The sequence below is a fragment of the Lepisma saccharinum genome, chromosome 11 (genome assembly GCF_977018435.1).
Source record: "Lepisma saccharinum chromosome 11, izLepSacc3.1, whole genome shotgun sequence".
Taxonomy (NCBI): Eukaryota; Metazoa; Arthropoda; class Insecta; order Zygentoma; family Lepismatidae; genus Lepisma; species Lepisma saccharinum.
Window position 1 is genome coordinate 34,071,690 of NC_139239.1, and position 25,005 is coordinate 34,096,694.

Genomic DNA, 25,005 nt, shown 5'->3' on the forward strand with positions numbered 1-25,005 from the left:
TATACACTCTAAGAAAACTGTTCACGTAACATTAGACGAACGGTGTATTTTTATGTCAACTTGCACAATTCAAATCTAATGTTAATTTTCAGTGCCATTCATGCATCTTATGGATTTTACCAAGGGAAGAACGGCAGGAAATCTGTTAGGTAGCTACGGTACGTAAAAGATTATTTTATTTTTATATCATAATTTTCATCAGGAAAAAGTGGTGGGCCTAACTTCAATCTACTGAATACAGAATAATAATGCAATCAACATGCTTACAGAAACGTATTTCGTAAACAATTAACTTTTTCTCTGTCAACAATACTAACTGATGTTTAAGTTTTACATTCCACAACAAGGATATATCTTACATAGTCCAGGTGGTATTTGAAGAAGGATGAGGGGGAACTCCCAGGCTTTGGTTACAACACCCCCCCCTCTCGTAAATTTTGGGCTTTTGGGGAAACTATATAACATAAATATCGTGATACTTTAAAAGAAGTTACTGAAAACGCCTCCTCCCCCACTGGATTTTTTTCAATTACTACTGTATACAGTACAATAACCTATCCAGAGTCCGGAGGCAAAATATAGCTTGCTTCGCTTGGTCAGAAAGTTAAACTTTAAGTCGACTTTATACCCAGTTGGGCTAATATGCACGTCCAGTTTAAAGTGGAATCCGAACCACCATGTAATGCGCCTCCACCGGAGATCGAACCTGGAATCCCTTGTTTGCAAAGCGACAGTGTTACCATTACGCCATCGGGAGGCTCTCGTTCGCTTGGTCCTTCTCACGACATTTGTGCGTTTTCCCTTTGCAGATCATTTAATAATTGAGAAAGGCATACTTTTCGAGGGCAAGTGATTTTATCCAACAAAATTTTATATGCAGATATCGATTCACTTTCTAATAACGTCGCTTTGTTAATGATAAGCAGCATAAAATTCGGAAAATTATCACATTCAGTGTCTCCAAAGCATTTTTTAAACTTTTTTTTACTACGTATTTATTTACATAAACCGCACTGTCAAATATCTAAATATCAAAGCTCGAAAATTGTTACAAAATAAAGCTCTTTCTGCATTGTGCGTATGATCTTTGCCGATGTAATTCAAGGTATGATTATCATGATCACCTGAGGAATGTACAAGTATAAAATATTGCAAACTTCCCACTTTAAGAAAGCTTTTCATACGTTTTCCTTAACACGTGACAATCAATCTGTGTGGCAATCTGCTTGCCCGACTTCATGCTGCCTCTTCCCAAAGTGCACTGCGTGATGACGTCAAGTTGAATATCATCCATTAGAAAAACAATGGACAATTATGTATGCTAACTTGCTAAATTTGTGCAACTGGTTCATTTGTTAATATTTAAAAAGTATAATAGTCTCGTAATTCCATTACCATAAATTTATAATTTCTCTTACATTGAATTAATTATACAAAACACAATAATATTTCTTTGCGAAATCTACGAAAGAAATATGTTGCAAAAATTTACCCAGTTACAAACCAAAAATTTCAATTTTACTACATCCACATGCAGTGTCCCATCTGACACGTAGCAGCAATTCATTTCTTTTATCCCCTTCACACACGTGATGTATTGCTACAAACTCGAGTGACATTATTTAAGACTCCATGAAATGAATTACTCTTCGACGCAATCGGTTACAACACATTGTTATATTTTAATAACTTGCAGCACTGAGGTGACCATAAAAAATATAATTACACACACACTTATTTGCAGACTCATCTCCTGAGACTGTCTGCATGCATAACCTATGTTCGTTATCTTGACGAGCGGTGTTCTTTAAGTCTGAGGTATGTTTTGCTTTCTCTTTGATTCTTATATTTTTAAATCGCTTTGTGAGTTGATATATACTCATTCTCTGGCAATTCTAGATTACTACTACTAAACGTCATTGTACAATATTTCATTTTAAAGACAAAAAATACTTTTATAAAGTATCGAACATCCTACCTATATTACATAATTAGTTATTACAAATAGACTATAGTTATCACAAATTTTCTTTGCCATCTTCTCTTCGTCTTGTTTTTGTTTGAACTTTTTCATACCAAGTATAGCCGGACCCTGTGGCCGAGTGGGAAGTCGGCCCCCGGGGCGGAGTGGTTAGAACATCGCGCTACGACGCCGGGGGGTTCCGGGTTCGAATCCTGGCTCGGACATGGATGTTTGTGACTGTCTGTCCTGAAAAGTCCTGAAATTGAAATATGAATGAAATTATATGAGCGAAAAAAAGTGGTTAGTACAACGCGCTGCGACGCCAAGGGTCCCGGTTCGAATCCCGCTCGGGCTTGGTTGTCTGTGAATGTCCATTCATCAATTGCATCACTCATCCCCATCTTCGCAAATTAGCCAAGAGGCACAAAACGCGAAGTAAAATAAATTAAATCAATCAAATCAAGTATAATTGCTATGATCTTTGAATTTCCTCACCCTACCAAATTTGTTTCATTTTTTTCCTGTTTCAACATTATAACAGCTGAAACAGTGTCAAGAGACACTTCTTAAGGCGAAAATTTGAGTTCGTGTCTCTTTCTTTCGAAATTTTTCAAAATCTTGATTTCTCCTTAACATCTCCTTTGATACCGAGAAATTCATAATCGTTGGACGAAGTTGTACGTATCAGCTGTAAATTGAAATATTAACTACGTACTGCTTGCCTAATTTTCACATATTCATATATATACAATACATACACATACATATATATATATATATATGTGTGTGTGTGTGTGTGTACATACAAGTCCCGGCGGCACCTGATAGTCCTTCTTCCATCTCCAGACCGATATCGACTCCCACCACTTCAAAAAAACAAACAAACAAACAATGGATTGTTATTTCTCCTTTCTGATCAGGGATGATAATACAAATTAGCTCGTTAAAGGAAAACCATAATAAATAATTAGCATTTTGAGAACAAGTACAAACCACTAAACCGCGAAACTTTTGTTGCAACCGATCGCCGCTTAACATTCCCGCTTGGCTATAGGTGGCACTTGGTTTCTCCTGTTTTGATCATGAACGTGCATCTTCAATACGTCAAATTTCTGTAAAGTTCCAGTTTTGTTTTAAGTTCATTTTTATGCACAAGGGGTTGGAGCTACAGTTTACAGTAGGATCCGAACCACAATGTGCCTTCACCCGGGATCCCTTGATTACAAGGCGACAACGTTACCATTGCGCCATCGGGAAGGCCCCAATTTTCTTAACATTACGCTATTGGTAATTCCTACAGTGATATATTAACTATTCTGCCCCCCTCCTTAGGCTAAGTTGTGTTCGGGAGAACAGAATAAAAAAAATATTAGCAATTTGAGAACAAAAAAATCGAAATAAAGTCGTGTTTTTCGTTTAAATGAGGTAATAATTGTCTGTTAAGTAAAAGAAGAAAATAAATAAACATCCATAAATAAATGCAGAAAATGTTTAAAATATCCACCAAACCACGAAAATTAACAAAATCTGCAGCAACTCCAAAGCAATATAATGTGAACATGTGACAAGAAAGTAACTAGGAAGTTAATCGTGTCGGACAAAATAGCCTTGATGGTCGTCCAGTTTCTTCATTACAAAAGTAACAGATTTATCTTGGTGCTTTACCAGTGACGAAAAAGCGTGCTGTCTCTGGAAGGGTAGGCACAGGACTGAGTAGGGAGGGAGCTGTGAATTTTTTTAAAAAGTAGTATGTTAAAATAGAGCCCCTGGAAAATTAAAGATAACATTATTGCCTGAATATCATCTACTGCTGTTCGAAAAAGTCGGGATAGGAATTGTAAAGGATAATGCAGTCATTAACGCTCTCGCCTTATAATCAAGAAGCAGAAGGTTCGATTCCCTCTGGAGGCATTGGTTCAGATTCTACTTTAATCTTGTCTCGGTTTATTTGCTCCTTCAATACCAGTCTCGTAAATGTTTCTCGCATTAAAGAAGTGGGTCACTTGATCGTCACTTAGTATTTATTTCTATTTAATACTGACCTCTGCGGCGGATTGGTGCTGCGACAAGGGCCTCAGGTTCGAATCCCCGCCTGGGCATAGGTGTTCTTTGCGAGTGTCCCTTCGTCAATCTCTGACATGATGAAATTGATGAATGAACACTCACAAATATCCATGCCCAAGCCGGGATTCGACCCCTGGCGTCGAAGCGCGATATGCTAACCACTCCGCCACGGGGGCATTTTTAACTCTTTTATGCATATAAATTCTTCCGCGACTTTTATTTAAAATTATAATACGATTTAGAAAATGATGAAATGCTAAATGAGAACACCGACACCTTTCTGTGTAACACACCGACTAGAATATTTCAGAAACATGGATTTTCTCAATACGTTTGCACTGTACTTTGACCCCATTTAAAAGTAGCGCGTTTTCAGTTATGTCATTATACATGAAAGGAAATTTCACCTCAATATCCCTTTCCTCAAAGTAATAATTTTAAAATAATTTCCCCCTCTGAATCGAGATTGGTGTGGGGCACATCCAGCAGCTTACACTTCGCGAAAAGAGGTTCCTCAAAAAAGCTGAAAGCACCAAACTTAACACTGGTAACCAACTTACATGCATTATTTGCAGTTAGAATTCTAATAATGCCTACGTTGATAGGTTAGGAGGCCAGGTTTAGAGGTGTTAGCAACACATTCTCGCGACGTGTTAGCAGCTGGGTGTGCCCCGCTCCCGTCATACTCTTAATCTTCCATGGAAACGCTGCTTCAACAAGCTCTGTGCGTCCACTGCCTGCTTCGTCACGCGCTCGTACACGATCGGCACTCTTCGGAAGGCAGAGAGGCCAGCCTCACAGTTTACGTTATACAGGCGAACGTACCCCTGAAATTATGTTTTCCCGCAGAGAAATGTAGAAAGGTACAGAGAAGAGAGGAAGAATGAAGAAATATAGAGGAACAGGGGAAGAAAAATGAAACAGACAAAGAAAAAGAAATAGAGGAAGGAGGAAAGAGATAGAGAGAGAAGGAGAGAGAGAAACAGAACGACGGAGATATAAAAACAGAGGAAGAAAACGGCGCGGCGGCTCCAGGATTAATCATCTAGGTGTGCTGAGGGTAGGGGGTGTGGAATGAAAGTTTGGCGGAGCGTTATTGAAAATAAAGAAAACATGAAATATGCACGCATGCTTTATCCGTTACATCAAACACCAATGAACTTTAGTAGGCTTTTATGTAAATATGCCAATGAAACTAGACTCCTAGTTCTTGTTTCATTTTTGTTTGTTTTGGCTACAACACACGTGTTTCTTATAAGTGAAACGAACAAAGTTTGTTTAGGCAGGCGCCAATGATCATATAACGCCTTAAAATGAAAAATCATTTATTAATAACAAAATGGCGACAGAAATACAGCAGCCATTAATCATCACAGACTGCCCCATCCAGTAGAGGAATGCAAATGCGGCTTCTCTTTTAGATTAGGTTCAGTGGCTTGCACAATAACAGCGGTGCCACTTCAACATCCAAGATGTTGCGTTCAATTCGACGACGACAAGGTTTAGGAAGGTTTAGTAAGTCAAAACGTAATATGGCAATGCAAGAGTTAATAATGTATTCGGTTGAAAGTAGGTTTTGAAAAGGGGGTGCTGAAGGGGACACGGAAGAAATTTAAGGGGTGCGCCGCCCTTGAGAACAAAGCATAAATTACCAAAGTACAAATCAACCCTGAATGCTTCACATTTCCCAAAACAAATACGGAACATTGTATTCCAGGAAGAAATAAAAACAATGTAAACATAATGCTCCTTAGGAATTATTCGGCCACAAAAGGGAAAGAATGAAATATTAAATATACGTATCCGTTATGATATCAAGGTCAAATCAAAGTTGAGGTACGTCATGAAATGCAATAACTTTCCTTACATTCATCTCGGTTAATGATCCATCAAAGGAGAATTTGTGTTCTACTTACAAACTTCCTTGCATGTGCAGACGTACCACAGAATAAAATATATAAGTTATTTTATATTACAGTATTGTGCTGTGCAGTTCGAGAAGCATGTTCACGTTAGATTCTGCAAGACTTTTTCTTCTTTGTTACTTATATAAATCTATCTATTGCAGGTATTCCTAATTTTTAAACATGTATTTCTTCTAATTATAATGTATTCTCATAATTGGTAGGCTGCAGCTTCAAAATTGTTGCATTAAGGCTAGTTTACATAAATGTATTAAGGTTACACACTAACAAATCCTTAGCCATTTAGTAATCAGCCATAACTTAGTATAAATGTGCTGGGTATTTTTCAGAAGATATCAGCGGCTCCAGAATACACGTAACGGCACTATTTTGGTACTTATCTTATAGTATTCAGGCCAACCTTCATATGTCTACACACACACACACATTATGTTACCTTAAATAATGGTTCGATTCCTGGTGGAAGCACGTTGCATATGTCTCGGATCTCACTTTAAACTGTAGATCCAGTCCTGATTAACCTGTCTGAGCATGAGCATCAAGTGGGCTCGAAACAAACTTTGACTTTAATCCTTACAAAAATCTGTTATATTTGATTTTCAGAACTTGATGACTGCCCAATTCAGTTGAGTCACAAAAGATGAAGCGCTGTCTAGTAATAAATATATTAGGGATATTACTTTTACCGGTGGAAATCTCACAGTCACAAGAAATTTCTGCACCACTTAATGGTGAGTAAAGATTTAATTTTTTAATAATTCTCTGAGTGTTGGTGGTAATGTTTCTTCATCAGCATGTAATGTTAATTTTACAGTCACGAATACTTCTCTACTAGTGCTATAATAAACCAGAAGTGTCCGTGACTATACACTATCCATTGTCTGGATAAATAAGTAGTCATTGGTTCATCTTAGATCTCCACTATACAGATAAAAAATCACCTGAAGACAGGATAAAATCTAAAATCTAATATTATGCCCTATTAGATCGTCATTGTTTTTCCTAAATTTTACAAAACAATTTACACTTTAAAAATTATAATTGCATGACATTTTAACTTACTGTTTCCTGTTTTACAATGGCTTTACATTTGTAGAATACATAAGTTGAAAACCAGTGTGTGTGTTTTCTTGCTGTTTATAATGTATAGCTACAACTTTGACACTTGTAATAAAACAGTAAATTTCATTTGAAACATCTTGGGGGGAGGGAGAATGACACTCTTTAAACTTAGATAGGAAAATAGCCTATCTTATATTTTGTTTGTAGATTGTTGACTGTGATAAAATAATCAGGTATTATAAAAATAAAATCATCTTATATTTCTACCCGACAAAAATGTAATCTAAGTTTTAGATTGCCTTAGGAGATATATAATTTTCCTGTGACTTTCTGTTTCTACATCTGAAAGACATGTTTGTTTAATGCAAATAACGTGATGCTCAAAAGGTACGGAATTTTTCATTCAGACGTGTCCTTGAAAGATATGACTTGTTGTAACCCTATGCCATTCACCATTGACAGTCACTTGTACAAGGTAGGAAAACAAGTTTAAAGAAGAAAACATGTTCCTAATTGTGATAAAAGTGAACACAGTGAGAACTCTGAACGTCTTTCATAAATATATCAGCGTGTCTGCGTAAGTTGTTAGCTTCGTTGTTTTTTTTTAATAAAAATCTCTCATACTTTTAACACCATTTTATCCTTCTGCTTTAAACTTGTTGAGCACTAGCAAGGTAAACAGCTTTCACAACGATTGAAATGATCGGGAAATTTCAAATATTAACGAACAAGCTTTTATACTATGCCTTCTGCACAACACATTCACCTTATCACTAAAAGAAGCCATAAAAAGTTCATGTTCACATAACCATGGCTCTTGAATTACCAATTTCATGCATATGCATACTTCTCAGATAACAACAGAAGTAACTGAGTATAATTTCTTTTTTCCTCAAAACCTAGTCATGCGTTGTGTTTGATTTCCTTGATTTTTAGATCGCTTTGTGAATTAATATTTGTTTCTTCTGAGCCGATTATAGATTCCTAATCGTTGTATAATATGGCCCTTTTGAAGGTGGAAAACGTATAATATGCTCTTTATTATTGCTAATTTAAACACTACAATAGAAGAGCGTCAAGGAAAATTTGTGGGTGTCATAACCAATGTTTGGCCCAAATTACCTTTGAAAAAAGAACCTCAGGACTCATATTGGTAGAATCTCACTTGTGTGTTTGCTAATAGCAAAAATGTATTTGCAGGTAATGTGTTTTCTTTTCCTTTTAAATATTTTTGAATGTAAAGATATTGTCTTTTGAAAAATATCATTCAATGCATATACTATTGTCTTCCAGATGTAGCATACGAGCAAAACGATGATGCATACCACACAGTTATGGATGCACCACCGATTCTATCTGATTCAATACAAAAGTTGAGTGATGCCGTTGACGAAGGAAAACCTACAGTGAAATTTTTTCATGTCCCTTGCACGTGCAAGGAATTCGTATGTGACTGCTGTGTGAATAAAATAGTAGACCTTTTCTTTCTACATACAAGAAGTGAGTACGGTATCTAACGATCCTCATATTAGGTTTTGATGCGTGCAGGCTATACCTCCGTAGAAATGTTAAATTCCAGAGAGCTTCTCTGCCGATTCGTGTTTAAGACATGCAAGAATTGCAGAAACCTTGGGTAGATATGTTGATTTTGGCGCGACATTTTTAGGCGAATTTTTTAAAGTAATGGCTGATTTGCTATAAATGTCTATCTATTGATGTAGCTGTCCTAAAAAAATGTAGAGTCAAATTTTAAAAAATTCAGAATCGAAAAAAGCCATACAATATCCAATCGGAATAGTAGATCTTTCTGCTTGAAAAATGGTGGATTCATAATTTAACTTGTATTTTGATCCCGTTGGTCTGAAAACTTCATATTGGTCTATGTCTAATATTGATTTCGTGTAGTTTATCCACAATTTTAAAAATCATAAAATAGGAAAATAATAGATCCATGAAAACAAGTCTGCCTATCTTTTGATCCAGTTGGTCTGAAAATTCTAATTTGAGCCAGAATTGGGTTTTTGTAAGTCAAAAATATTGAAAAAGGTTCTGAAATTTTATGTCTTGTAGTATTCTAAATTTTTAAAAATGACTGGTTCATAGAAATTATCAATCTATATTTTTATCAAACTGGTTGAAAAATCGAATCGAATTTGAAAATATAGTTTAAAAAGACGAAATGCACGAAAATACATCGAATTTGGGTTACTGGTAGCATATCGGCTATCATTGCAAAATGGCTGATGGTGTAAAAAAAGTGTAAAATAACTCATATCTAGCTGCCTACAAAATAGAATCTAGTGTTCAATTCTAGGCTTTCGGGATGGGTAAATCAGAAAAAATTGCCATCTTGGAATCAGTGTTAGGTCAGTGGCGTGCCCAATGGGGAATGGATGAGAGTTCCCACCCCCTCCTTTGGCCCATTATTCCTGAAAAAAGTCAGAGGCAGGAGAAGATGGCAAAATGAGGACTCACTATTTAATTTAAAATTCGAAAATCCCGAGCACGCCACTGTGTAAGGTGCCCCACATTTTTCCAAAACGCGCATTTTCACTTTTCTTTTTTTGTTGACATAATTGTACTGTTTCGAGTTACGTTTTAGTTGTATACAAATATTATATTTCATTCTACTTTTATTTAAGAAAGAATGGGGTAATGTAATAATAAATCCGAATTAGGAGCATTTATTGGAGCAACAACCGAATGTTATTAATAATATTAATAATAATATCAATGGTAAAAATAGACAAGCATAGTAAAGTTATGAATGGTTTTGATTGATTGATTGAGTTGTTGTTTTAAGTCTACTTTATGTACAGAAAGACTAATCGGGACTGGACCTACAGTTTAAAGTGGGATCCGAAACACTGTGCAATGTGCAATGTACCACTTTTGGCTAATATGCGAAGATGAGGACGAGTGATGACATGATGAAATTGATGAATGGACACTCCCAAACATCCACGCATCCATGCCCCGGCCGGGATTCGAACCCGGGACCCCTGGCGTCGTAGCGCAATGTGAGTTATGAATGGTAAATGACCTCTGACAAATGTAATTTAGAGGTTTTGTTTAATTGTCTTCCAGTAAAGTAGTAATCTCATAATATGTTATTTGAGTATTCATTTGAAGCACAGATAAACGTAAAGTTCGTTAATTTGCAAAATGTATATTCAATTTATTATATTCCAGACTGTTTCGGAATCCACTATAGATCATCATCAAATATTTTTGACATTAGTGTGCTTTACAACAATGTTCCAGTCATCAATGGTTCTATTTCTGGTGAGTATAATACTTCACTGTAATGCATTATTCATGTCTGGAATGGGTACTCATGGACGTCCAGAACGGGGAACAAGGGGGCACGGTCCCCCCTGGAAAATGAAAGTCAACCAAAAATTATATATTTCACACATATGTGCTAATTATTGCGTGAACATGATAAATTCAAATTGAAGCAATGTTTTCTTGAGGAGACGACACTATTATGCGGAAAATGTGCTTCCTTTTCCCCTCTGGAAAAATACCTTGCTTGCCCCTCCCTGGAAAAAATCCTGCGGACGTCCATGTGGGGACTTGATATATTTCCGTATATTTAAGTAATACCGTCTTCCTACATGTATAGTTTTCAGAAAAATATGCCAGTTAATTATTTGATAGAATAACATTTAAATCGTTATCTAGTAGCAGATACGAGTAAAGAAAAATTGTTCTCCAAATCTTGAAGACCTACATGTAATCGTAACTATTATGATCATATAAGTCTCAAGGTTCTCATGTTATTAATTATCATTATTCATATAACCTCAAATATTTCTCAACTATATTAACAGAAGTAGAGGCGATTGGGTGCCAAAACTAGGGGAGGGGGGAAGGACAGTTTACTTTCTCTTAGTGGACAAGGCTTAGCATTAAGAGGACATAGCGCGGGATCAAAAGTGGGAAAAATTAGATGTCAAACTGCCCTCAGATTTCAGAAATTATAAATCTATTAGCCTTTTGTGTTTAGACGAACGCAAAAGGAATTAAAAAGTGGCATTCCTGTTACTAGTTGCGTGTAAAGAAACAAGTTCCTCCATGAATGCAATAGAATAGGGTCTACTATGTGAAGGTTCTCAACTTGGCTATCAGTTAATATAAGATCAATGTGATGTAAATTACTTATAGACAGGAATATATGCATTTTTTACTCTTTAATTGTTGACAAATCTAGATGCATAATAAACACAAAGGAGGTATGTGTATTTACGAAACGTATCTTGGCTTATTTCCTTCATCTTCATTAGATGCTGAATCTTAGCTTGAATGTGTGAAGGAAGTGTAGTATTAACTTGGAAAAACCTATTATGGAGGGTTCTGTCAGTGGAGTGCTTAATTCGGAAAGAGTGCTTCAACAGATTTATATTTAATGTGTCAAGCATCGACTGAATCTGATCATAGTAGATTTGTGCAAAAACACTGAAATTGCTAATGAGTACCTCTTATCACTACAGAGTTTGTACGTACGTGTTCATGTTGAATTCGAATTCGGCGATTCATTCCATTTTTGTTATTGCGCAACCTGATACGGCGAGTAGTGTTCTGGAGTTGAATTCTCCAAGCTGGAAAGGATCTGCTGTTTTTGATGTAATGAAAAGGACTTTGCCTGCCATCTTGGTTTCGTTCTTCTTCACACAATTGTTAACGAGGAAAGCTAGCGGACTCACGAGGCGAGGGGTTTCGTGGTATAAACCATAAGTTTGTCGTTCCCTTTTGCACGTTCGCTCTCTTCTAAGATAAATCAAAGGAGTGCCGAATATGCTTCAAAGCATAACATAGACGGAGACATTGGCTGAGCCACTGAAGACTCAGTTCTTCTTCAAAGTTCGGTAGGATTTGGCCGAAGGTCAAGTATTCTCAACGCTGTCCTAGAAATCGAAGAAAATGACAGCAGTCTTCTCGAGATCGACGACTTCCTTCGTAAGGATATCCTAATAACAGAAGATGATTATTTTAGACCCGGCTCTCTCCCTTATTCGATAGGATTCTACCAGAACTGGATCATTGGTGCAGGTGAACAAGCATATTATCAAAGTAATGTTGAGTCTCCATCCTAAGTCACGGAAGTTTCTCAACATGAATGAACTATACCCTATGGTAGCACATTACTGGTGTGATATAGATGGCATAGAAGCTAACTAACTAACTAACTAACTCCCTAGCCTTCTTAAACCCGAAGGTTCATGGCTGCAGCAACACAGGCCTTCCATCTTTCCCTATCTTGAGCAAGTTCTATATACTCTTTTCCATCCCTACCGATTTCCCTTAGGTACATCTCAACGTTGTCCCTCCATCTTCGTCTTGGCCTTCCTACAGGTCTCTTACCATCAGATTTCCCAACAAGAATCCTGTAAACTCCTCTTTCCTCTCCCATTCGTGCCACATGGCCTGCCCACCTAAGTCTTCTTGATTTAATTATTCTAATAATATCTGGACATGCATACAAATTATGTAGTTCTAAATTATGTAACCTTCTCCACTCACCTGTCTGCTCATCCCTTTTAGGTCCAAAGATTTTCCTAAGGATCTTATTTTCAAATACTCTCAATTTATGTTCCTCTTTCAATGTAAGGGACCAAGTTTCACATCCATATAATACTACAGGCAAAATTACTGTTTTGTATATTTTAACTTTTAGTTTCTTAGATATTAAACGAGAAGACAAAAGTTTATGAAGAGAGAAGTAACATGCATTTCCTGAATTAAGCCTACTTTTTATTTCCTCTTTAATATAATTTTCATTTGTTAATATTACTCCTAAGTATTTGAATTTGGAAACTGGTTCAAATGAGTTGTTATCAATAATTAGATTTTGATTATTACCTAACACTTGGTTTCGGCCTGTAAGCATATATTTAGTTTTCTCTTTGTTAACTTCCAAACCTATCTCTTTAGCAGTTTTGAAAAATATTTTAGCATTATTCTTTATTGTATTCACATCATCCCCCAGTAAGTCTACATCGTCTGCATATGCTAACAACTGAGTTACACCATTTAATTTTAGTCCTTCTTTAGTTTCTTTTACCTTCCTAACAGCATATTCTAAGGCAAAATTAAAGAGCAATGGAGATAATGCATCTCCTTGTTTTAACCCATCATGAATTGTAAATTTGTCAGACATATTATTATATCATATTATATCAGTCATATCCCTGGACTAAGGATAAGATGGCATAGAAGCAGGAATCAAAATCAGTAAACGAGATCGAAACCACAATAAGCAGTGGCGGCGATTAGGGGGGGAGGGCAGTTGCCCCCCACCCACTTTTTTGCCACTTTTGCTCTCACACTATGCTAAACCTTATCTACCAAGGGAAAGTCAAGTGACCTTGCCCCCCTCCCCTTCCCAGTTTTGGAACCCAATCGCTGCCACTCACAATAGGCAATATAATTATCTGAAGTTCTGAATTTCTTTGATGAGTACAAACTTGCCTTTCATGAGGTGTGTAAACAACGAACAATGGCAATTGTTACACCATCCTCAATTGCGGTTGTGAGCGTATCTATGCAATCGACGTATGACCAACATTGGCTGTGCTGGCTGTAGAGAAGGATAATCTAAAAATCTAGATATACAAGAAATGAAATAATTGTTTAATTATACGATATGCACAAAAATGTCGCATAACGTATTCTTTGATGAAGGTAGGCAATGATACTTATATATGAACGCATGCGATATAAAGAGGAAACAATGCATGGCAACATTTGCAGACATGTGAAACAGTCCAAAAGAAATGACCTGAGTTTTTAGTCCGCTTTATTCACAGATAAACTTACAGGTATTGGACCATGCTTTAAAGCAGGATTCGAACTACACCGGGTATCGAATCCGAGACCCCTTGATCACAAGGCGGCGACGTTACAACTACGCTATCAGTGAGGCACAAAACAGTACCTTTATGATTACAAGAAAGCAACTACACGATTCCATATTTTTTTGTGTCTATGCGTATGTTTTCTTTTTCAAGTTGCAGAATTTCAGCTAGCATAGTTAACTTTTCCTACCCAACGCACACAAATTAAACACCCAGTAGCGTGGTAAAATGGAGCAAAAATTAAGTAAGTCCCTAGTAGTTTTTAGTTTCATTGGCATATTTTCCTACAGAACTCTGCTAAAAGTTGATTGGTATTGATGTAGTGATAACTAAAGCACGCATGCACGTTTTTGTTTTGCAACATTGCACCCGTCAGCATGGACGCCCGGAGGGGAAGGGGGCAAGGGGGGCCGCGCCTCCCCTGGAAAATGAATGTCAGCGTAAAATTATATTTTCACATATTATTTTTCATTTATATTCATTGTTACAAGGGCATTGCAGGAACATAATAGCTTCAAACTCAGTGTTTTTTTTAGGGGAAATCTATTATGGTAGAAAATGTGTGTTGTTTGACCCTCCCTGGAAAAGTTCCTGCGGACGTTATGGCCTCAACACCCCTTGATGATAAATTCTGGCGCTGCCACTTCTCTTCCACCCCACTCCTAGCTGCACCAAATTATCAGGTGTTATTGTCATCATGTTTATGTAGTACGTATCTGGCAAGTTTAAGATACTTTTCCAATGTGTGTCTACTTCTTACTTGGTATGTATAACCAAATCCACCTGCAGGATTTTTTCACAGGGGGCAGCAGTGCTTAAAGTGAGGGAAATATGCTTTGCCCAAGTTAAGAGAATTCTCACAACGCATCCCCAGCATTTGCTGTCTTTCACGGCACCCCTCGTGCATGTTTTTCAAGCTATAATTTCAATAGATTGAATCTACGAAGTCTCTCCAGATATCTCAGAGCGCAAATGTCCACCTCTGCAGGCACCCTTGTGTATAACTATGGTCACGAAAACAGTCTTGGAAGAAGTTCACTTGTGTCCAGTGTGGTATTTAAGAAATCTCCAATGTGGGGTGGCCCCATTTACCATATACATATATGTGCGTGTATGTACTTTTGTGGCCGCTAGAAGAGGGGTACAATTTTAAAAGGTAAATGAGGTCACCCCATACTTCGTGTACCCATCATTGTGTACGCAATATCATGATCAATTGTTGTCATGGAACTGATCAAGATAATGAATTCAATATCGATTCTTCTGTATTTTTAGTCATGACATTCTATAAATGTGTTTAGCTTGCAAAATTAAAAAAACCACCAACTTTATAATGCGTTGAAAACGAAAAATATTTCCAACAAAGGATACCACCTTCCAACTCACCCATGTGTTATACTTCAGTGATGTTGAAATATTATGTGTGTCAAGCCATGACCGTGTAATTTTCCATTTATTACTTTTTTCACGGGCAAACATTGATTAAAAGGAACTCAGCACTTTACTACTACTGCCTTCTTGTGTAGATGGACTTGCAAATTTTCGGAACGGATCCTTTGATCAACACAGTCTTCACCGCCATCAGCTTTATCAGATTTCCTTTGTTTTGAAGGCAGATTCCCGATATTGCAGAGTCTGGAACCCGCAATGCTCACTTTTTTCACTCGCATAGCTTCACAAATAATATAGCTCACTGGTCTAAGAATGCACACTGTTCGTTTCAAAATGACTTCTATCGCAATCGCATCATAAATTCCATATAGGCTATCTTCATGTACGTACTATTGCTCCACTTATACAAACACAGACGTTCTGTGGTGACAAGTTCGAGTCACATGACAACTCATTTATAACTTTCACATTCATTGGGTGCCATTTTTCTGCCAAATTCCGTGGACAAAGACATTTCAAGGAATATAATAGCGCTTGAGGCCACATCTGCGTTCGCCAAATGGAGTTTCCAGTTGTCTGACAGAAAAGTGTTGCAATTGAATGGCGATGTGGAAAAATAAAAGAAATTGCCAATAATTTAATAATTTTTGTTTCCCCCTCCAAACTAAATATAATTCCCTCCAGGGATAAGATTTATCAAGCAGAGAAAGTGACACAAGTACCAGAGGGGGGGGGGAGATTCCCCCGACCCTCCTACAAGTACCACCATGCTGGTGTCACATACATGAAAGGTAAAGTGAATGAGGTCAAAGAATCAGCATTTCCCGCACACTATATGGAAACATTCGCCATACAGTGTTATCTAGTTCAAACTCCACCATTCCCCTCAAGGAGAAATAGACCGTTGTCATTCCTTTCCCTTTCTAATAGACATTGTTATTAGTTTTTGCAGCATGTATGTTGCAAATATTTTCTGCAAGACGAGAACATGGAAACAGCTAAAATTCTGTCAGTTGCTTGAAAGGCATTTGGAGATGGATATAGTGTATGATATTAATTTATTTGTTTTCAGTTTATTTTGGACTATCAAAGTAAATTTGTGTCCAAATAAGTAAGTACGATTTATTCAATGTGCCAATAATATGCATGATATTTCCTTGCATTTCAGCTTTGCCTCATCACTTTTGTTTTCCATTCATGAAGATATCTGATATAAAAGTCTGCATTGAAATATACAACATCACGAGGTCAGGTACAAACTGCATGCAACTCAAACTACAATCTAGTTTACTGAGCACTAAATACTCACACGTTAACGTGCTCTTTGATTGCTCGTATCCTTCGAACAACACGGATACTAATTCGGCTAACGATAACAATGAGGTGAACGTTGGTAATGCAACAAGTAAAGATGAATTGAAAAAGAATGAAGGAGATCTTGAAGACACCGACAACGAAGACTGGAGAATAGTTGGAGAATGGAATCAGGGAGATGATGAAGGGAGTGGTGACAAGTGGGAGAATATCGGGCAATGGGAAGGAGGATTAAAAGATTTCGAAGATGACGTCATAGAAGCTCTTCAGGCGGAAATAATGGGAATGCTTCAATCGAACAGTATTTCAGAAACCGTCGCAGAATGAAGGAGTATTGAAATACCACAATGACAGAAAGGCTTGTATTGCAAGGATATGGTTTTCGAAAGAGACGCATATGGACTTCATTCCTCTCCATTCATTGAAATTTGTGATAGCTGCTTTGACGCTTTGACTTCACATATGATTTTAGTAAATGAGACAAAATATTATTCCCTAAAATTTTAGTTTATCCTATGCTTTGACCCGAATATCCTGCTCGTTAACATTACAATTACGGTTTAATAGACTTACCAAATTTTTGAATCTGGAAATTTACATTGTTGATTTGTTCTCGAAGGTGATTTACAAAATTCTTGTTACTTATTAAGACTACTTTCACACCACATATGATAATTCCCATTATAATGTATACACAAAATCGACTCTAGAAATTGTCAAGTTAAAGATAATATATATATATATATATATATATATATATATATATATATATATATATATATATATATATAACTTTGGGAGAGTAATCAAAACAGTTTTAGCAATTAGTAATAACCAAATTTATTATCAAACAATTACAAATGGTTTATTTGTTTATTTCACATATATCTAAACATTGCCACTGTAGATATATTCGAGAAGTCTGTGAGCCATCTAAAAATATTCAGTCGCCAACTGTTTGTTTCTGCTGCTACATTTGATTTCTCTCGGTCCCCGAAATCATACTTGTATTTAAATTATTTGAATATTTCCACCCTTTTCCCAATGTAGACACTAACATGTAGTATGCGGTATACTGTAGGATATCTTCCGCATTTCTTCTTATAAAATTGCCCAATTGAGGCAAATAACGAACCTGTGTTATTGTTTCCGTGCTTATACTTGAACTCAACTCTACACGTTATTTAAAAATTTTCCTTTATTTGTCGTCACTATGTCTGGTGCAACTTGTAAAACCATTAACCAGTAAGTTAGCACCCTGAGCATTTGCCCAGTTTGCCTGATTTTTACCGACACTTTGCATTACCACAATTAATTTCTTTTTTCGAGCAAATGTTAGAAAATCTTACCAATTTTTCTAATATAATATATTTCTCTGCAATAATTCAGGATTATCATGTACACTTAGTCTTGATACAGTATGATGTGCCAATGCAATTCACAGGGGTTACTGACAACTTCTCGGACATTTGTAAATCAAACCTTGATTAAGACGAACCATAAAAACAAACACATGTTCCTTCTTGGAAATACATTTGGAGGTTGAATTTGGTATGGTTCCTAAATAACATGGTTGATTCATTGATTGATTGATATATTACATCGCATTTTGGCTAATCGCGAAGATTCGGATGAGTTTTGACAGATGAAGGGACACTCACAAAGAACACCCATGCCCAGGCTGGGATTCGAACCAGGGACCCCTGGCGTCGTAGTGCGCTGTGATAACCACTCTGCCACGAAGGTCGACTTAATTCAAAATAAAGCATTGCCACAATGTCGAAATATATATTCCTTGGCCTCCCTGGAATATGTATTGGTTTTTTCCCTTCCTGGAAACAAGTCTGGGGATGTCAAGGAACGTAACTAGTGCCATAATTATAGTATTACAAGTTCGCAGTGTTTTGAATTATTTCGTTTAGGGATACAAAAAATACTTATTTTCAGGCAGCAGCCTGCGTCTATCAAATAATTTGAGCGGGTACGTACAAGAGGTACTTTCGGATCAAAGTATTTTGAAAGTACTGTACTCCCTCTCAAAAATCTGATAGACACTACTGTACACGTATAAAACAGGACAACAGTTATGGGCGGTATCTGCACATACTTTAAATTTAACTAAAACCAGGGCAGTCCAAACTATAGCCCGTCATAGATTATTATGTAGTATAAAAGCTGGTACATGCGATCTTCCTAAGATTAACTCAACGTCAGATTTAGCTTCCTTGATATGTATCCTGACAAAGATTGAAACAGTTGAAATATTATTTTAAAATCCAAATATATGTTACAAATACCTGGATACAATTAAGTAAAGTGTTGTCTGATTCCCGGTCTGTGAATGGGTGTTCCTTGTGAGTCTCCCCTATCAATTTCATCATATCATCATTCATTCTCATCTTCGAGATTAGCCAAAAGTGGTAGAGAAGCGAAGTAAAATAAACCAAATCAGTCAAGCAAGCAATCAAAACAACGAAGTAAGTCTGAGATACCTACCTACATTATCTATAGGCTAGTAAATCAAAGTTTCGTTATTGACATACTCCAATGCAAGCGGATGGCTCTTGGAGTAGGTTATTGTATAATGTGCAAAAGCTTGGCTTTTCTGCAACGTCTAGTTAATTGTAGTGAAAAAAATGAATGATTTTTAATGTCTACAGCAGTTTTGAACAACTCGCTTGCGGTTGTTGAAGCTAACGAGCACTCCGTGCTGTGCGAGCCTTCCACCTGCACACTACTTGGCACACGGATCGAGACCTGTCATAGTTACCACGCTTTAGTTTGCACTAACAACCGCGTCCAAGGTCCGTTGACTTGTTTGCCGCCTGCTTTGGAAGGTGTGTTCATAACGACCATTTTGAGCAAGCCGAGGTGGTTGTAAAACTGTGACGTCATAGTAATGACAGATGGCTGGGGAAAGTTTGGTATCCGCTACTTCTAGCAAGGGAAACATGTTTCTCTGTTCTTTCCTTACGCTTATATTCGTGTATTTCCAGTATTTTTTTATGCATTTTATATTGTAGTGTCTGGGTGACAATAAATAATGTCTTACTGTGCTGCAAGCGCATATATATATAAAACGAAAAATTCCCAAATTGTTTATATTTCCGTCGGATGAGAAATTCCAAGCAAATGCTATTGAAAGACAAATTTCAGGTTGCTATTTTTCTCTTTATACCAGTGTGTTATGATGATTTATAATCCGAATTAATAGGAATAACAGCAAAGAATAGTCTGAAGAAAGGCGCCGTTCCTACAATGATAATCCCAGTTACACTAGCTTAGTGACGATAACAGTGTTCTTGCAAGACGTGTGAAGTTGGGGTTGCCAAATGCGGACTTTTTCTTTTTACGGAGTATATGATCTGACTACCATTCTGGAGACTCGGGTACGATCCCCGGTGGGAGAACCGGGATTTTTTGCACATGTTCAAGCGGCTCCGGCGCCCAGCCAGCAACGTATAAAGTGGGTACTTGGAGGAAACTCTGGGGGATAAAAGCGATACTTAAAGTGCAGCACATTGAGAGCTTCGTTAATAAATTTGACCTGAAAAATGGAAAGTGCTTATAGCATATAAACCTCTATCCCCGAAATTCAGATAGTAAAATTTCCGAATCGAGATTTTAGATTTTTCGGAATCTGGATATTTCTTGGCCATCCTTAGTGTGAAGGCAAGATTGCTAGGAAAAATGTTCTGAGTGAGTCTGTCAGATCGAGAACAAGAATCTTGATTACTCCTATGATTCGTCTGTTTAATACAGACACGTAGTTAAGATCGGAATAATTTACATAAATGGAAGTGCCCTGGAAATGAAATTTATGTCAAATAGATGAAGAATTGAATATTTATCGAATAACAAAAATTATGTTACATGTAGTTGGAGAAAAGTAAGTTTCTGATTAATATTTCATGCATCTTATTTTGAGTAATAATATACATAAATTTTCCTTGTAATGTAATTCAATGCCGTATGATCCCAATATAATCCTTGCCTTCTAAAAAGTTCAAAGGAATTATTAACCATCGATTATGCAACAAATGCTAATATTTTAATTGCTTAATTTTCGTACTTAATAAGTCTTTCGAGTGGGAAAGGGGGGGGGGGGGTCCGGACCTCCTAAATACGTCCTTCCTGCTCTGATTAAAGTAATTAAGTTTATGATTAATATTTTATGCATATTGAGTAGTAGTGTATATAAATCTTGTTTGTAATGTCCTTCAAAGCCGTATGATCCCAATATAATCCATGGCTTCCAATAAGTTCAGAGGAAATTATACAACAAAGGCTAAACGAATATATTTTTCATTGTCTAATTTTAGTACTTCATAAGTCTTTCGGGGGGGGGGGTCCGGACCCCTTGGACCCCTCTAAATACGACCTTCGTTCAATGCAAAACGAAAAAAATCGTAAATACAAAACAACAGAAAGTACATCGTGTTTTGTCAAACATTATTTTTTTCCGAATTCTATATTTAAATCGTAGGATCCAAAAATTAAAAGGAAAAATACCATCAAGCAAAAACAATGGATCCAGTGCTGCTCTTTTTCCAATTCTTTCCAGCACTAACAGTGAGTAAATTTGTGATTTTGCCTACTTATATTTTTTTCTATGCACCATCACATTCATGTATTTATTGTAAGTTGTGTTGCGATGCTCTTCAATATATACTTTTCTCTTAAAAACAAGAGCGTTGAATGCTTTACAGTGTTGGAAATAGCAGACACTCGAAGTCTCACCCTAATGACGTCACAGAGACCCTGCCGGGGCTGTAAACATGGGGGCTGAAAAGGAGGCGAGTTATGACGAGACTTCAAGAGCGAGGGAAACTAGCGGTCTACGGACCTTGAACCGCGTTTCCTCTCGGCGAACTCTGTTTACAGCCCTTGTAACTTATTCTGCAGAATCAGCCTTCTCTGCAAAGCTAGCTGTCGGGTTGTTAACTTGCTAGCTTGTAACAAAAGGCGTAAAAAAAATAGAAAAAAATGGGACGAAGAAAAACAGAATATCTGCAGGGTGTTCAAAGAAGATTTGACCAAAACTTGAAACGTCTCGCCCAGAGAAAACGTACATCAAGAAATGATTTCAAATTACGAAATATATTAAGAAAGCCGCGTGGAAATAAACTAATGAAAGTGAATGTGCAAATGTATGACGAGAATGCCGAATCTAAGTAGTTGTTTGCATATGAGTCTTATTCTCAGATTATGGTGAAAATCGTGTTGCCATTATTGTTTTCCCGCTTTCGTTGTCACCAATAACTTCTCCCATTACTTCCTATGGCTATCGTTCAATTCTGATTTATATGTGTTTGGGGTGACGTTTCTTCATTGTATTTAACCAATGTCTTCTTCTAATTTCAGGCATAGAAAATAAGCCATTTTGTTTCCCCTGGCCTCAGATGGACGTCCTTCAAGCGTGCATGGACATAGAAGGAAGCAACCTACAGACGAAATGCTTTCACGCGCCGATAGGGGCTGCATTCGGTTCCAAGGAGGTCGTGACCTTGACCTTCGATTGTCTTCACATTAGCCAGTTCGGCTTGGAGTCCGTATCGTCCAATGCACGTTCCATGGGTCCAGCTTATGCGATCGGCCCTTCGCGGGAAAGCAAAGGGAGCCATCAGCGTCCGGCAGGTGGGTCGACGAATGAGGACGAAGATGACTGGGAGGAAGTGGGGGAGTGGCAGAACGGAGACACGGAGGAAACCACAGGAGAATGGGAGAACTTGGGAGAATGGGAAGGAGGAATTGAAGTTTTCGAATCTGATATTCTTAAAGCGATCCGACAGGAATATGGCGACGACGACGACGAATAGTAAAAGGATTGCTGACCCAATTAGAACTCTTGAAGTGAAGTTACTCCAGACGACATTCAAATAGTAGTTTCTTGCGATTTGGTGCAACACAACTAAGATTGTCACGATCAGGATTTCATGAATGCCTATATATTGTTATTTGTCATTGAATGATGCCATTTTCATGGCTTCTGCGGGTCTCATTAGAGAGAAAAAGTTGAATAAATCTTTTTGGTGAAAATTTTCTCTCTAGTCTGCCCACGTGAAATCAACAAAATTGATTATTTTGACAAATTACATTGTGTAGGCATCCATGAACTCAGGTTTGAGAGAATCTGTTGTATTCTAGCTAAATTGCAAAATAAATTGTACTTTAATGTAACGTGTCTAACGCCACCTGAAATTGTAATATATAAGAAGGCATCATTAAAACTTAGCTTGTACTTATTATTTACGACAATGAAAATTATATATGTGAGAGAAATATGAGATTTCTAGTGTATGGACACATTTTACATTCATTTTCAGTGTGTGTGTGTGCACACACACATACACACTGTGAACACGAACCGATATTGCTTTAAAATATATAATTTCTATTTAGGAGAGCAACATTTAATCTATAATAATTCATTTAAGAAAATAGTGTATCTGTTTTTTTTAAGTAACTGTTAGTGTTAAGAATGTGATGTTACGATAAATACATGAACTAAACTTTTCAACTGTTAAACACCTTAATGCATAATAAAATATATTGAAAATTAACTTCAGTTGTGTTACATACATATGATATATACACACACATATTTAGTACACCTTACAAATTCACCTTAAATACCAGTAAAACAATTGTAACAGAGGAAGTTGCACTATATTTATTGCATTATTGGATCGGTAAATTTACTTAATATAAACCAATGAAACGCAATCAGGCAGACAAATCAGTAGTATCATAACATAGCACTTAAACTTCGTGATTATAATTTATGAGATAAAAGATGAAATGTTACTTATACATAAACTGATAACGTGTCAATACATGTTTTAGTTACTGTGACTTTTGATTATTACGCAGAAACCATATGACGATAATTTTTTCGTAAAAAAACACATTCTGGAGACTAAACTTTAACTGAATCGCACGAATTGTAAACTGTTCTAATGTTTGTTTTAAACAAGCAATAAATATTTTTAGTAGTAATTTCTACGTTTGTTACTGAATAAATTACTAAAATAGAATACCACCAACACTCTTTTCACGAATGTGTCCAAATATAGTACTAAGAGAAACATACAGAAAATAGTAGCATCGAACCTGTACTATATTACATTTATTTTATATTACACTTTTTAACAAATATACTTCCCTAATTTTCGAGTTTCCGGTCATTACATTAAATCTAGAATGTCACAAAAGTATTGCTTCCTAAAATTTGGGAAAATGTAACTTCAAGATAGTGACTTATCTTATAGTCTATCATTTAAAAACTTCACATACATCGTGCTATACAGAGGTTTTTCGCTTTATATCCGACCACTGTCGATTCGGTGCTGCCACCTGGCGTATCATGCTGGAACTATGGGTCTGCTGGCGGGAGCAGTGTTGTGTCTGACCTTGTAGGTGCGTGAGTGTTGGCAGTGAATGTTATCAAATGGCGCCGAAAATCAACCGGTATTGGGAGGGTTAGGTAATGGCCCTTTTCCATGCTAAGTTTTCATACGTACGCATTGTAAAACTGTATGAAAAGTACCTGGCGGGATCCAAATGGAAGAAAATTGTCACAATGGATGAATCATATGTCCACCTCACTGCTGGTAGTCACATTCGGGTGATCACATACCGTGACATTGACGGCAACTTTGTTCGTCAGTGGAGGGAAAGTTTTCCTCGTGGCTTTATGGTTGTCACGGGATTCGGATATGAGGGGAAGTTGATGATATGCAAGATGGACAAAAACGTGAAGGTGAATGCCAGATACTTCCAAGACTCGAACGCGACGCGAACCAGGTGATGATCCATATGGACAAGGCTTCGAGTCATACCGCCAGAACATCACTACGTTTTTATCAGGATATGGCAGAGGAATTAGGAATTCGTGTCATTCCGTTTGAAGACATTCCTGTGAAAAGCCCAGATGCCAGTCCAATGGATTTTTGCGCATTTGTACTGTTGAAACGACGTCTTCAACATCGCCGCCCGCGCACCCTGGATGGTCTATGGAAAGTTTGCAGGGAGGAGTGGGACAGAATTCCCATGCCTGTCCTGCGCCGGAGCTTGCTGCAATGGAAACTGCGATGCCTAGTGTTGCCCACGAGACGAGACGAGACGAGACTTTGGTCCGTCCCGTCCCGTCTCGTCAAAATGCTGTCTCGTCTCGTGTCTCGTCTCGAAAATATTCGTTCGTCCCGTCTCGTGTCCCGCCTCGAAGGGTTCTGTCTCGTCTCGTCTCGTCCCGTCTCGTTTTGTCCCGTCTCGTCTCGTAAAAGTGATCCGGGATATCATGCCAACAAAAGTCAAAAGTAGCAGAAACACGAAATATTTTTCCGGAAAGTGGGATAAAGCTCCAAATATTTTACCCATTGCGTAGTGAGAATAAATAAGGTTCGTTAATCAAGAGGACATCGCT

The 25,005-nt window shown here is 37.2% G+C and overlaps 1 protein-coding gene across 5 annotated transcripts; it reads left to right on the forward strand.

Annotated features, from left to right (window-relative positions):
• Positions 1 to 15: 15 nt before the first annotated feature.
• Positions 16 to 24,672, forward strand: LOC145994711 (uncharacterized). 5 transcript variants are annotated; one of them, XM_083130898.1, is made up of 6 exons: positions 16 to 158; positions 1,745 to 1,818; positions 6,556 to 6,683; positions 8,308 to 8,514; positions 10,207 to 10,299; positions 16,435 to 17,173. In XM_083130898.1, exons 3-6 carry the CDS (start codon positions 6,593 to 6,595, stop codon positions 16,905 to 16,907), a joined length of 864 nt encoding a protein of 287 aa, XP_082987024.1. In that variant the 5' UTR covers positions 16 to 158; positions 1,745 to 1,818; positions 6,556 to 6,592; the 3' UTR covers positions 16,908 to 17,173. The 5 variants fall into 5 exon arrangements, with proteins under 5 accessions (XP_082987024.1, XP_082987028.1, XP_082987026.1 ...); XM_083130901.1 differs by lacking the exon at positions 16,435 to 17,173 and adding an exon at positions 21,945 to 24,672 and having other exon boundaries at positions 18 to 158; XM_083130902.1 differs by lacking the exons at positions 8,308 to 8,514; positions 16,435 to 17,173 and adding an exon at positions 21,945 to 24,672.
• The last annotated feature ends 333 nt before the right edge of the window (positions 24,673 to 25,005 follow it).